This window comes from Triplophysa rosa, linkage group LG7, assembly GCF_024868665.1.
Source record: "Triplophysa rosa linkage group LG7, Trosa_1v2, whole genome shotgun sequence".
Taxonomy (NCBI): Eukaryota; Metazoa; Chordata; class Actinopteri; order Cypriniformes; family Nemacheilidae; genus Triplophysa; species Triplophysa rosa.
The window spans coordinates 21,260,145-21,276,348 of NC_079896.1; the positions used below are offsets into that span (position 1 = coordinate 21,260,145).

General features: G+C 39.2%; 1 protein-coding gene across 2 annotated transcripts in view; it reads right to left on the reverse strand.

Moving 5' to 3' along the window:
- The window catches only part of asic4b (acid-sensing (proton-gated) ion channel family member 4b), a 22,966-nt gene extending 7,678 nt beyond the window's left edge, over positions 1-15,288 (reverse strand). The window contains exon 1 of one of the 2 annotated variants that reach the window (XM_057337456.1): positions 14,072-15,288. In XM_057337456.1, the coding sequence (XP_057193439.1) occupies positions 14,072-14,659 (588 nt within the window). In that variant the 5' untranslated portion in view covers positions 14,660-15,288. Of the gene's footprint in view, positions 1-6,844; positions 6,910-14,071 lie in introns of those variants that run through there. The other variant, XM_057337457.1, reaches the window with a different exon arrangement.
- Positions 15,289-16,204: the final 916 nt, after the last annotated feature.

Consider the following 16,204-nt stretch of genomic DNA (forward strand, 5'->3'; position numbering starts at 1 on the left):
CCTAATTTTATATATATTATAACAATATTATATATATATATATATATATATATATAATTTGTAATAATTATGTAGCCTACCATGTTATATCTACTATTCAACCATGATATAAGTCTGTAATGATATAAGATATACGTATGAATAATTATTCAAAAATAATCTGCAACTATTACGTCTCAGTTTAGATTTTATTTTTAAATTGTATTTTTATTGTATTTTATTCTCATATTTTTTATTGTATTTTATTTTTATAAAAAACGTTTTATTAATTTTTTAATGTTTTTAGCACCCTTGATTATGAGTGGTCCTGAGTTGACAAGCAGTAATACACTCTGTGCAGTTCTTCAAAATATTACTTTCTATTTAAAGCTATAACTCCTCAAAACGTGCACGTAAACATAACCAAAAATCATTTGCAGTAAACCTTCTAGCCCCATTCCGCCTGACTGAGTCATCCATCACTCACATCTGTCCATCACACACAACAGGCGTGATGTGTGTGTGAGTACATGTACGTGCGTGTATGCATTACTTCCATTTAGCTTGGCCTGTGTCTTTATTCGCCATGTGTGTGTGTAAAGCTCAAGGTTATATAGAATGTGTTCCATCACCCTCTGAACCTCACGCTGGGGTTAATCAATGCAACATCACACTTAATGATCGCTTGATTGATCCCGTGCTGGGGTTAGAACCTCTCCGTCTCTCTGCCATCCTGCCACACATCACGCTTTGAGCTCTGCGTCTGCTTGCCTTACATACAATATCTTATATACTCTATGTGTAAAGCCATCTCCGAAAATCTCCAGTTTATTTAAGCTGCAGCCTGTCATGTTATCATATCAAGATGATTCTCTCACTCAATATTTATATTGACAGGCTTGTTATTTCTCAAAGCCCACCAGAGAACCTAAAGTACAGCTCATAGCTGACTTTCTTGCAGTACTAGCAGCCAAAAGTGATGTTCAACTTTGTAAAACTGACATTTTCACACTTTATTCAAACATATGGATACAAATAGGGCTGTCACAATATAAACTATTGACTTTGCGGTTATTGTGGTCAAAATAATTTACAGTATCGATATTATCACAATATCTATTTTTTTAAATACAACTAAATAGATATTGTGAAAATACTATTTTAAACAACAAATGTTGCTACCAGTTAAATTCATCTTTAATTTGATTTATTTTGTGTTTTCTCCTTTTTGGGCAACAGATCACTCATCAAATTCGAGTGTAGGGATTAGAGAGAGAGTTTGTAAGCGCTGTGGCTCTTAAAGGTGCCGTGTTTAATTTTTTGGAGGATCTATTGACAGAAAATGCAATATTATGTACATAACTATGTCTTCAGAGGTGTATAATGACCTTACACAATGAAGCGTTATGTTTTTCTTACCTTAAAATGACTTATTTCTATCTAAATGATGTTTTATTAACAAAGTTCGGGAGGAGACGGAGCATATACTGTAATCAAGCCCAGCTGATCCGAATTAGCAAACGCGGCTTCTACCCAATCAGCTCAAGCGAGCTATCCTATAAATAAGGCAGCCGCCTTACCAGCGTCATCTTACGACTTTCAACATCCCTCCACCACCCCGGCTCTTCTCCCCGCTTCTCTCGCAGGAACCCGGGTGGTGCGCTCTGGGTTCGGGCTGTCTCTGAGCTCGGTGCACTCGCCTCGCCAGGGGAGAGTGCCCCTGGTTCGATAGGAACCGGCGAGCTCGGAGCCCGCTCCCCGGACAGCACGCCAATTAATTGTTATCTGCATGGGTGAACTCGTGAAATACACTGCGGGTCCCCTTACATGGAATTCGTCATGTTGTTTCTACAGTAGCCCTAAATGAACTAACTGCGTTTCGTAAAAACAAGTTATCTCATTTAGGAAAGCAGCAAAATGTGACAACATCTTAGTTCTCTCTTAGCCTCCAAAGTGCTTCAAAAGAGTTGGAGCGAGCCGTTAGATCACCGCTAGATGCCGCTAAAAATCACACAATGATCCTTTACTGCAAAACTTTAAAGGGGTGCTGAATTATTTACAATATAATCATATACATAAAATTAACATGGAATCGATAATAATGGTTATTTTCAATATGGTATATTGTGACACTCCTAAAATGTATTAAAACTTTACATGCATGTTCCGTAGTTGTGCTTGAGTGTAAACTGAAATCCAGCTACAAGAATTTAAAAGACTTGGCAAGTCAAGGCCCAAAAAAATAGCTGTTACAGTCAAAAACAAGAGAGGATCAGCAAAAAGAACTAAATTATAGTCAATGAATGCTTTATTTCCAATAAGCTTTTTGCCTGTGCATTTTTGTATTAGAATAAAACCAATATTCCTTGTCCTTTTCCTTTTTTGCTAAATTTTAATTTTGTAATAAGTTTAGTATTGTATATTTTGTCCGACATGCCTCATATTGTGATAAAATCCAAGGGGTCATTAACAGCAAATATTGTGCTTACACTCACCTAAAGGATTATTAGGAACACCATACTAATACGGTGTTTGACCCCCTTTCGCCTTCAGAACTGCCTTAATTCTACGTGGCATTGATTCAACAAGGTGCTGAAAGCATTCTTTAGAAATGTTGGCCCATATTGATAGGATAGCATCTTGCAGTTGATGGAGATTTGTGGGATGCACATCCAGGGCACGAAGCTCCCGTTCCACCACATCCCAAAGATGTTCTATCGGGTTGAGATCTGGTGACTGTGGGGGCCATTCTAGTACAGTGAACTCATTGTCATGTTCAAGAAACCAATTTGAAATGATTCGAGCTTTGTGACATGGTGCATTATCCTGCTGGAAGTAGCCATTAGAGGATGGGTACATGGTGGTCATAAAGGGATGGACATGGTCAGAAACAATGCACAGGTAGGCCGTGGCATTTAAACGATGCCCAATTGGCACTAAGGGGCCTAAAGTGTGCCAAGAAAACATCCCCCACACCATTACACCACCACCACCAGCCTGCACAGTGGTAACAAGGCATGATGGATCCATGTTCTCATTCTGTTTACGCCAAATTCTGACTCTACCATTTGAATGTCTCAACAGAAATCGAGACTCATCAGACCAGGCAACATTTTTCCAGTCTTCAACTGTCCAATTTTGGTGAGCTCGTGCAAATTGTAGCCTCTTTTTCCTATTTGTAGTGGAGATGAGTGGTACCCGGTGGGGTCTTCTGCTGTTGTAGCCCATCTGCCTCAAGGTTGTGCGTGTTGTGGCTTCACAAATGCTTTGCTGCATACCTCGGTTGTAACGAGTGGTTATTTCAGTCAAAGTTGCTCTTCTATCAGCTTGAATCAGTCGGCCCATTCTCCTCTGACCTCTAGCATCAACAAGGCATTTTAGCCCACAGGACTGCCGCATACTGGATGTTTTTCCCTTTTCACACCATTCTTTGTAAACCCTAGAAATGGTTGTGCGTGAAAATCCCAGTAACTGAGCAGATTGTGAAATACTCAGACCGGCCCGTCTGGCACCAACAACCATGCCACGCTCAAAATTGCTTAAATCACCTTTCTTTCCCATTCTGACATTCAGTTTGGAGTTCAGGAGATTGTCTTGACCAGGACCACACCCCTAAATGCATTGAAGCAACTGCCATGTGATTGGTTGATTAGATAATTGCATTAATGAGAAATTGAACAGGTGTTCCTAATAATCCTTTAGGTGAGTGTATATTGTAATTTTAAAAGAACATACTGTAGCTATATGCTGTGTGTGTGTGTGTGGGAAGGGTAAACCCTACGGTATGGGGACAAAATGTCCCCACAAAGATGGCAATATCCAAAATCCTTGTCCTTGTGGGGACATTTTTTTGTGCCCATGAGGAAACAAGCTTATAAATCATACTGAATTAACTTTTGTGAAAATCTAAAAGAGCAGACAGTTGTGTGTGATTGTTAGGGTTAGGGGTAGGGAATATGATATACAGTTTGTACAGTACAACAACCATTGCGTCTATGGAATGTCCCCATAAAACATGGAAACCCAACATGTGTGTGTGTGTGTGTGTGTGTGTGTAGACTGTTTTGAAAGTGTATTCTCATTTTGCCTTGGGCAGTGTGAGACATTCTGAAACTTAGAAGCAGATGTTCGATCAGAGCTGGAGGGCTTGTCTTCATTTCATTTCACCTCTCCAAAACAGAAACACGTATGGTGCTGACAAAAACGCTATTGCTTGAACCTTTAATCTAAACAAGAGAAAAATCTAAGTTTTGCAGACACTGTTTGACCGGTATTGTTTTATTTACGGCACGCTCTATTTGTTTTTGCCGTCTGAAAGACGCTCGGTGGTTTGTTAATGCAGCTGGAGAGAGACAGCAAGATGTACAAAATACACCTCGCTGTTCCATTTTTAAAGCATCTGGATCTGATTCTCTCGCTTTCTCTCTGCATGTCCTCATTATGACCTCTCACAGGGACAGCTTGCTATTACACATCCATCTCCGGTTGCTGTTTATTTTTTTACAGAGTCATGTTTTCCTAGGCATTTAGATCAACTAACATCTTGTCAGTCTTTATAGCAAACCTTTCATTAAAAACATAATGTCCCATCAATTGACGCAAAGGTTAGACAAAGCATTCTGTGTGTTACATCCTTAAGTTTATGTAAGGAGGATGTTGTTGCTGTATAGTATATGATGTCGCTGACATCATGATGTCCAATTATATGCATGTTGGTTCCGAATATACACGCTCTAAAAATTGCCCTGCTATGCTGATAAAGAGTATACGCCGAACGTCACATGACCAAAGCGGAAAACAGGTCTTGTATCAGTTTGTCAAAAAAAGTGTTAACAGTCTTATGAAATAGCTATATATATGTTTTTTTTTAGGTAATTGGCTAACCTAGGTAGTTTTTTTCATTTTTGGCATCTTATATTTTTATTTAAACTTTTAAATGAACTTTTATATATCAATCTTCAAATATTATGGACCACACACATGCGTTGCGTGCTCTCATGGACACGTACTGGAGACTGACCCAGAATAAAGTGGAATAAAGTTTTTTTTTCATTGCCCACAAAAAGTATTCTTGTCACTTCATAAAATTCAGGTTGAACCACTGGAGTCATGTGGACTTTTTAAAATCATGTCTTTACTAACCCTCTGCATTTGAGTGTAAATTGCATTACGATCTATAGGGGAGTCAGAAAGCTCTCGGACACATCAAAACTGTGCGTTCCAAAGATGAACAAACGTCTTACGGTTGTGGGATGACGCGAGTAATTAATGGCAGAATTTCCATTTTTTGGTGAACTAACCCTTTAAGTGCAACGTGAAATATGTAATGTTTGCTGTTGATTTCCACTTACAGCACTTGCAGTAGTTCCAGATTTGGCCACTGGGGGCAGTTGTTTGAAATCCAGAAAGCAGAAACCAAGTTCAGTCAACAAAATATTCAACCTCCAGTCACCGAATTGATGCACTCAAACTGGTTGCTGACCAGGAAGAGTAAAAATAACATTTCTCTCTGTTGGGACCAACCGTTTGGAGCGCAACAGAAATCAGCTTAGGGTCAAAAGGAAATAGTCAGCACTTCTGTCCTGTTTTTGAAAGGAGGGAGAGTGAGTTATAGACTGAGTGTATGAATCACAACAGGGACATTAAAGAGATGCTCTACAGAGCTTTAACAAATATAGGGCTATAAAAATCCCACATACACAGTTGTATGCAAAGATGCCATCATAAATTCTCATCCGGTTCCTTTGAGTGAATCGCACGTGTCTGACGTCTCCGATTTTGAGAACTCCGACCACTAAAACTGCCTAAATTTGTTTTGCTCCGAAAATGATTTCTTTCATCAATTTAAAACCTGTCTGAACAAGAGCATTTTCCTCCACATATCACGAAACAGATCAAAGCACCCGATGACAGTAAAAGAATCTTTCGCGTTCACGTCGTGCATAATGCATCTGCTCGGTGACAGGTCATTTCTGTGTAATTATGACAGCTGCGGTTGGTTACGGCCATTTGGGTGACGGAGGATGTCAGCGTGGCGCGGTACCCGAACTGTCATATCTGTGATTTAATGGGTTATTTACACTGCTATCTCACAGGGGGAAAAAGAGAAAACAGAAGCATTAAAGAGAAATTGAAGGTGTTGAAAAAGAAGAATAAGGTAAATAATCGACTGCGCAATGCAAGATTGGTTTCAATATCGTTATTCTCTGGAAAATGATTTTTAACTGTGAATCACAAACATACCAGTGCTGTCTGGCTTATCACACCAAACAAATATGGAGACGTTGAAGATAAAAGGTTTAAGTGATGGAGTCTGACAGATTGTACATAATAACATGCAAGGCAAATTAACTCATTGTAAAGCCTTGATCGTGTTAGTTTCATCTGTTCTCTGACAGTTTTGATGTTGACAGCTTTGTAGAACAAACAGATAAGCGCGACATTTATCTAACAAGCTCGATATATCCTTGTGTTCATTTTCCAGTGTGTGGTTTGAACGCTTGCACATGCCTCATCAAACAAACAATCAGAATTGAGAAGAAAATGTGTGCTTTCAGCCAGTTAGTTTGTGCATTCACACTGTTTACACAACAAATGTCAATACACCGCAAACGGATTTGAATTCATGGAGGAGTCTCAAATTAATACAGCATCACATATTCGTCTCCTTCGATATTTAATCAAAAGTGACAAAAAAGTTACGAAGAACTACATTTCTGGACACCTCATGTACTGAAACAGACGTTAATGAGATGCCATTTGGAAGTGGTTGCGTTAAGAGAAGTGTGGTGATTTTCTTTTATCTCATGCTGCCTCTGATAATTATGGGATTTAAAAGCAGTTGTAGTTCATAAATCTCTCTCACACTCTTTAGTATCTCTCCATCTCTTTCTCCTCCTCTCATCATCTTGATGCCCCTCGATTTGCATGTTGCTGAGCAATCTGAACCGTTCCACATATACTAAAGAAACTTCAAACACAACTGATTTCAGTGCAAGCCCCGAAATGTAATCCCTAAATCCTGATCTTGGCTTTGAAGTCTTCAGGAACGGAGAACACCACGGGGCGGACATCATCGTAATTCCTTAATCCAAGACAGAATGGTAGATGGGATTGGGGATTCATTGTTTCCCTGTTCTGCTCTATGACAGGGATAAAAAATAAAAGAATGTTTTCACATTTTGTAACAGAGCTATAATCATTTCGTGCTGTAGTTGTGTGGATTGTAATGATAGCTGTATTTCCACAACCACATTCACAATGAGATGAAATGACAATGACCATTATACGATCTCAATTATGCTTCTATTAAAATTATACCACAGGCGTTTTGCAAACTGACTGGTGTTTAACCTCTCATGGATTTGCACTTTATTGCTCCATTTCTCTGAATAGGTTTTCAATGACCGTCTCGCTCAAATGTAAATCTTTCTTTATGAAGAGAGAGATGGTGTTGCATGGTAACTAAATAAAATCTCCCTATAAGAATGGCATCTTACCAAACCCTGCAGCTATGGCGTGCATCATTTCTGTGTTCATTTTTTAACATATAGATCTAATTATCTAAACATGTTTAGTCTGAATTCAGTAATATAACTGTTTTGCAGTAGGGCTTGTGTCACATTGCTTAGGTGAGAAGGAGAGGGTTCTGAACACCAGGTGAGATCACTGACCCCCCACAGGTGCAATGCAGAAATGACTTTCTGCATTGTGTTAGGGACTTACTAGACACTAATGCTATCACAATCCTGCTGAACCAATCAAAGACAACGCACCAATCATCTTCCAAATCAATGTTTTGCTTCTGCATTGTTTGGTGCCGGCTATGAGAATCGATGGAGATATAGACCGCTCATTGTGCATAAACAATATATAGATTATTGTACACACCACACTGGGTGTAAATCATCAATTTACAACCGGAAAAAAAGAGATTTCAACAAACACCTGAAAGCTAGTTATTTTTGCTCTATTTTTGTGGTACTGTACTAATGTACAGAGATAAAACTACTATGTTAGTTAAATGCATTTCCAGATGGAAGGAGGTTGTGAAAAAAACACAAAATGATAAAAAGGAAAACTTGTCAAAATAAAGAGGCGTCGCATCAATGAAATTGTAATTCATGTAGAGAAGGGAACGTCACCGAAGTTTGAAGTGACATTTAACTTCAGTCCCTCCATCAAACTGCAAACAAAACTCCTATTAGCAGCTTGAAAATAATGAGGAATTCGCAGGCTTGTAAACACATTCACACTTCAGTACAGGAGCTGAACAACCATACAAACAATAATTTAAAGTTAAAAAATAAAGTTTGGAACATGGTTGCACAACGAAAGTGGCCATTTACAGTAGATATGACCTTTAGACAGTTTACTGTACGTAATAAAACGTGTAAAAAAAAAACAGCACATACAATGTAATGCATAATCCAACTGTAAAATCATGTTTTATTTTAAATTAAATTTTATGAAAATATGAAATAGAAAATATATGACCCCTGCATGTGAAAACCATGCTAATGTTTCATAATCTAATTTAATTTGAACCATTAATTTCACCATTTTAATCTTTAACATGTCTTTACTTAGTCAATATTAAACATATCAAGATATTATATTTTCACAGAATGTTCTTTACAGTACATTATGCAGGATGAAAAAAAATTCTGTCCACACTGGATGCAGTGTGATTCGATGTAACTTGTTCTTAATGGGTTCTATTGCCCTTTGTCATGACATCAACATGACAAGTACTATTATATATATTATATAAATCTAATTAATGACGTCTGTCAGTGAAATAGGGTTCTGGCCCCCAGAACATTCTCATTAACCTCCGCAGTAAAAAACAACAACAAAATACCAAAAGGCTGAAATAAAAGCGGTACAACTCTTTCACTTTTGTGACGTCAATCGAAAAAATGATTCACATTTCCTTGAGGCAGACCAGAAGCCCCCTGGATTATACGCAAAGAATGTATATCTAGTATAATTTGTTTCTGAGGCGCCATATAAAACTAAAATCTAAAAAATTCATTAAAGGGAAATCTCTTGCTCCTTGAATTAAAAACAGTACAAAATGAAACCTTATCTTAGTGTTTCAAATGTTTGAACTGACTAATGTAATTGTAAGGCTTTATACAGAAGTTTTTAACATCACCAACAGCGTACACATTAGTCATCCACAGTATGAAACTCCTACTGACATATCACTGCTGAGTCGATTTTATTTAATATTTAATATTTTTTTAAGAGGAGGAGAAAAGAGAGATAGGGTGTGTGTGTGTGAGTCTGAGCGCATCTGATGTCTAAAAATTGTTTTCTTAATTTTAAAAATAAAGAGTTTCTTTGCATGTTACATTTAGATTTTGTGTAAAGTCAGATTTGTGTAGATCTCTCTTTGCATCCGTTTATGGTGAGCAGATGTGTTTGCAGTGCAACTATGTGTAAGTGATTAGCTAAATCTCTTGAGTGACAGAACAGACCAATCCACTCCCATCCCAGTGCCACCGAGCTCTGATTAATGTCTCATGTGAGTTTCGCTAATCTATGCCACTTTATTGCGGAACATCAAGCATACAAAATCATTACTGAACTACAGGATCGAGGCAAAGAGGAGCTGATCCATTGACCTCCACTTGTTTGTTTATTCTTGTTCCCCAAAGGTCGTTGCTTGGTCATTATTTACAGAAATGATTACTGCTGTCTTGCCGGTATACCAAAAATAGTAATTACATTTATCTCTGACAAACAGGATGGTGCAACCTTCGCACCTGAATTGCTGGCTGAGTCAAAACTTTCGCTCTGATTTGATTGGAAATGGAGGTGTAAATTGGAGTGCTTATTTATAAGCAAACTTGTTTACATATCATTTATTTTGAATATGGAATGAATAATATAATATCATTGTAATGCATCTAATTATTGTTGAGTGCATGAAAATGGGCTGAAATTACTCAATAAAATGGGTAATACCAGGAAGCGCAGGGCTAGATAATAACACACAACAGTGGCTGTACATACATATATGCAGAACAGTAACATTCAGTATAAAGGAGTATTTCAGGGATGAAGTGCGGTTTATTCGGGTTCAAAAGACCAAATTGCCCGAAAGCGTCATTGTTGAAATGATGTAGCACTAGAACTCATTCAAATACAAGAACATGCTAAAAGTGCAGCAGAAATAAAGCAAAAAATACAATTGTGCTTAAGGATGCCCTGTTTGCTCTCAACTGAATGATCTTAGCAAAAGAATTTCTGCTCAAAAGAACCCCGCTATAATCTTCTCATAGACAATAATTAAAGCAGGGCATGTTGATTCATATGTCCTTCTCCATTTTGTTGCTTGTTGTTTTCAATTCAACTTACAGACACTAGAATCAGTTTTGACAGACAATGCATTTCTGCCCAAAGCATGTTTTTAAAGGGGTGCTGCAACGGTGTGTCGTGCATTCTGACTTCTTCACAAATTAATGTAATAAACGTGCTGTCTTCTCATGTTAAAAATGGTCAACTTGTCAAAAAACGAGTTGGGCGTATTACGTAGTATTTCTGTGCTCGATACACTCCCCCAGCGATCGTACAGGTTTCGGAAAGTTTTTTTCGAACATATAAAACTGTTTCGTAACAATTTCTCTTAGTCCTTTAATTCTCCCGGAAAAGCACGCGGCATGCCCACACGGCAGCAAGGAGAGAAGGAGAAGGAGCACAGACGTCACTTTCACTTGTGTGCAGGAGAGAGAGAGCATACGTTCGCGAAGTTCAGGTGTTTGTTTGTTCATTGCATCTGGGTGATGAATGTTATATAAACGGTGGATATAACGTTGGATTTGGAGATCGTTTGAAACTGATATATGGAGCCGTCCCAGTGCTAAAAGATGCCGGACATGAACCGCATGCGGTGTGTGAAACTGATGTCTGTGTTTTGTTGGCAATGGGTGCGCACGTGCTTTAGTTCAGCCTTCCCCTCCCCCCCGCACTCGCCGTATGCTTTCGGAAATAATCGTACCGCTATATCTATCTTTTATAAATGTGATCAAACTAAATACTATTCGAAGATACAAAGTATCATTACTACTCTATAGGTACTCAAGATTAATATGAGATTGGCAGAAACCACGTGTGTTAGGGCCGCTTTAATATCAAACAATAACTCTTCTTCTTCTGTGTGGGACCAAACATCTAAAATCCATTATTGTGTAAGAAAAACATACTATCAACTACATAAATTAATGCAACTAACAAATTAATGCATTTACTGTAGCATACATTTATATTTAAACCCTTATGAAGTAAATGTGAGGTACACATTTTATTAGTTTTATGCTCTGCCGGAATCGATACAGCAGATGTCAAAGCCACCTAATGTAAACTTCAGAACATGGCAAGAGCCCTAAAAATCCTGCAGGTCTATAGACTATGAGTCATTACAATGAATAACAATTGTTAGCATTACATTTACTGTAACAGTGTTGATTCAGTACTGCTTCTTGACAATAAATCATAATAAAGCCGTAAAATAATTAATGATGATGATGAACACACCAGAAAACTACCAACATCACAACAATCTGTCATTCACCTCTAAGATCAATGAGAACCTTAAATTAAATTATGCTCCATACAGCTCGGATTTAGGATATTTAATCAATTCTGAAAAGGGAATGTTTTAATGTTAATAAATGCTATTGATGTTTCAATGTTACTGGTTCATTAGTAATATTAATGTTTTAATGTTACTAAATGTTTTTGATGTCCAGACGTTTTTACGGGTTTGAGGTGGAAAATATCCTAAACCCGAGGTGTCTGAAAGGCAGCATTAATAGAATCTCAGAACAAAATAAATACTTAATATATGTTGGAAATAGTAAGAGAATAAATATTTTCAGCACCCAGATATAAAAGACTTTAATGAATAAATAAAGTGAATCACTGAACAGGTAGCTTGTGACATTGTGCTTTGTCCTGACATAATCCGTGTGGGTGAATCAAGTCAAACAGTTACAAATGCTCTGCAAAATGTCTAAATTCATAACCACAGTAAATGTGTCTCACATTATCCACCATCAGAAGTTTTTCAGACTTTTTTAAAGAGTCTAAACGACTCTTTCTAAAGGTTTGCAAAATGCAAGGCTATGTGGACAGTAATTTGTTGTGCAGGTTCTTTACTGTAGCTCTACTAAATGCACCTGGGAAAATACAAGTCAGGTTACATATCAATCACTGACAAACAGTCTGTCAGCAATATGCACAAGACTGCAGCGGTTTGCATAAAACTACATAGCAAAAGAGACTACAGAAACGCCACATAACCAAAAGCACTTACATTTCTGAAAATGAATAGACCACGGGGCACAATAAACATTTATAACATGCACACTAGCAATGAACTTTGCAAACGAGTAAATCACCCAACTAAAATCTTATAAATCATAAAAAACCAGTGTATTAATAATTATTTTAACACCTCTGTGTGAGAAACTAAGATTGAAGGGATAGTCCACCCAAAAATGAAAATTCTGTCATGAATTACTCATCCTCAAGCTGTTCCAAACCTAACTCAGACAGTTTCTGCATATCTCATGTTAATCTTGCATACTTACAGAATAGTATCGCACCCTTCAAATATCCATAGAGTCTTTAGTTTGATTGCATTTATAAAAGACAGATACAGCTGAACAATTATTTCCGAAAATATACGACGCGTGCGGGGAGTGGGGCAGAACTTAAGCACTTGCGCACCCATTGGCAACAAAACACAGACATATGACTCGGTTTCACTTACCGCGTGCGGTTCATGTCCGGCATCTTTTTAGTGCTGGGACCGCTCCATCTGTCAGTTTCAAACGATCTCCAAATCCAGTGTTATATCCACCATATATATAACATTCCTCACCGAAATGCAGTGAACAAACAAACACAGTTGAACTTCGCAATCACAGTGCTCTCTCTCTCTTGCTCCAGCTAGTTAATGTGTGCGCATGCTCCTTCTCTCGTTCTCCTTGGTTGAGGCGTGGGCGTGCTCTTTCTTCTCGCTCTGGCGGGTTGACGCATGGGCGTGCTTTTCCCGGAGAATTGTCCAATAAGGGACTAAGAAAAGTTGTTACGAAACTGATTTTCATATTAGAAAAAACTTTCCTACGAACGCTGGGGGAGTGTATCAAGCACAGAAATACTACGTCACACGTCCAACTCGTTTTTTGACAAGTTGACCATGTCAAGCATGAGAAGACAGCACGTTTAACATATTAAAGAAGTCAGAATGCATAAAACACCGTTGCACATCCCCTTTAAATATCTTTCTTTGTGTTCAACAGAACAAGGACATTTATAAAGGTTTGGAACTACTTGAGGGTGAGTAATTCAAGACAGAATTTTCATTTTTGTGTGGAGAATCCCTTTAAAAAGTCATCCACAGACCAAAAAGGAGAAAACGAGTCATAAGGCACGAATTTGAAAGATAAGGTTTAAGATAAAGAGATAATATTTTTCATTTCAAGTCTCATGGTCCTTTCCCACAACATTTGTTTCATCTAACCCTCCTAAGACTGATAGGACCAACCCTAAGAGGAAATTGCAGACTGAAATGACACCGTCGACTGCAAATCTGAGCATTACACCATCGTGCCTAACCAAAAAAAGTCAAAGATTCGAGAGGAACTTTCTTTGGAGACTTCAGCATGCACGTCTGCTAAAGGATGATTGAGCTAATGCACGAATCATGTTGCTTGTACATCCCCTAAATATTTCATCTATTCTCCAGCCAAAATAAGCATCAGATGGGACAGACTGTGATGTAGCGGGAAGAGAAAATGATGGAGAGAGAATAGTGACAGGTCTAGAAGGCTGAAATTGAGATGGCTCAATTTTTCGGTAGTCTGTTGCTCCTGCGTGGTTTAGACAAAGATGAATGGGTCTTCATTTCCTTTACCTCACAAACCTTTTAGCTGCCTCTCATACAATAAGGGTCATCAAACACAAAGAGCCGAGAAATCATGGACTAAAACAAATGATGTTATTATGACCTAACAATCTCTATCCAATCATATATGACTAACGCCCTTGACAGCCACCCACAGCCTGCTCTACTCACCACGCTGAAGTCTTCGGCTGAGCAGTTCTGCCCACTGAAGTTGCAGCTCTTAAGCATGTCTTCTATCTGGTGGCCAGTCCGCTGGAAAATGTCTAGCATGTCAGGAGGTGGGTACTTCAGCTCACTCGGACGGTGTCCTTTGCGACTCTTGGGCGGCAGGCCGGTGAGATTAGCCAAGTGGTAGATGTCCGCGTCAGTGAGGGCAGAGAAACGGAACCGGTTGACGTTACAGAGGGTGACGGCAGGGAAGGTGAGTTCGCGGCGAGTCTCTTCCCGTAGCGCTGCCACGTGGGGACGCTCTAAATAGGTCGCCATGCTCCATGTGGCTTGGTACAGGAACAGACTGAGAGAGACCAACAGCGCCAGTGCCCAGAGGGTCTGTCTCAAACCCAAGCGTCCAGAGCTGCCCAATACCCGTGCCAGGCCGTGTAAAGAGGAGGTGCTAGCGAAGGACGTTAGATCAGCCATGCTCCCCCTTTGCCGCTGAAGGCCTTCATCTAGCATCCCAGTCCTGCCGCCTTCTGTTGTGCCCCCCTTGGCTTCGTCGCCCTCAGCAAACTTGATTTTACAGACAAATTCGATAGGCATGTGGGTGGCTAGGGCTGCGTGTGGAGAGCCCTTTACAAATGACTCTTGGTCTCTCCTGCTGAGGGTTTGCTCTTTTCCTTTCCACCGGCTGGCAATATCACTGGAGCTGTTAGAACATACTGATAGAGCACTTAATATCCTTTTTCCTTAACCTTCATTCGCTGTGCTTGATATTGTCTCGCAGACCCAGCCGTGTCCTATTTATATAAAGTGTGTCCGAGTTACAAAATCTTCTTCAGTCTGCTTGCTTCATACCTTCAGTATTATTTTTCCACACTTTTTATCTTCTTCTCTCCATCCATCAATATACTTTCCTGGTTCTTTCCCAACAGTTCTCCTACCTCCAGATCTCCGAACTTTCTTCTCAGATGTTCTTTTCCGTTTCACTCTTCTTATGCTTTTCTCATGCTTTGCTTCCACTATTTCCTTCTTCTTGGTTTGTGTTGCTGTTGGAGAAGAGTGCAGATGGTGAGAGGAGAGGGAGGAGATGCTTCCTTCAGCGTGTTAGTGCCCCGGGATGTGCCACACAGCCAGCGAATCCAGGGAGAGTAAAGGCATGAGACTGTGCGAGATGGAGCGAGTGAGAGAGAGAGAGAGACAAACACATGTGAGTTCCACAGCTCCGTTCGCTGCCGGCTGACGTAGCTACTGCCTGAACTCTTTTCGCAGGCTCAGGGAGGGAGAGTGAAAGAGAGAGAGAGCTGATATGAAAGACGTCAGGGGGTTAGGATGCTGCCCTCTCCGCATGCCCTACAAGAAAGTGGAGGGAAGGAGAGAGGAGTGGTAGGAGATGTATTTAATATTACATGAGAGGAGAAGGCAGGGGTTATTTCCCCTTCAGTGGAGAAGAGCCGCCCAAACCCACACTAGAGCTTTCATTTCTCTCAGCAGCAGGTTGTTACATCCACTTACAGCGGCCACTCGATGTCTCCACCACTGCCACACACACTTTCTCTCTCCCTCACTCGCTCTTTTCCCCTCTCTCAAGTTCTCTTTACCCTTCAAAAGCAGGTGTGCAAAAAATACAGGGAACTACAAGTACAGTTGCATCAAGAAGTCCAAGTGCATTTTTATTTTAACATGAAATAACAGAATTGTTTAGGATTTTGGAAAGTTGAAACTAAGAAAACCAATTAAGACAAAGGGGAGATTTTTAATGTAATGAATAATTTTGCAGATGATACATTTACATTTATACATTTGACAGACTCTTTTATCCAAAGCGACTTACAGGGCATTCAGGCTATACAGTACATTTGATCAGTATGTGTGTTCCCTGGGAATCGAACACACAACCTGAGCCACAGGAACACAATACCCGTAATGCCAAAAGAATCAAAACAATAATATAAAAATAATCAAATTCAAGTTAAGTCGAATTTGAGATGTATACATCATCTGAAAGCTGAATAAATAAGCTTTCAATTGATGTATGGTTTGTTAGGATAGGACAATATTTGCACTTGAACAATATACAACTACTTGAAAATCTGGATTTTCTGAGGGTGCAAAAAACGAAATATTGAGAAAATCGCCTTTAAAGTT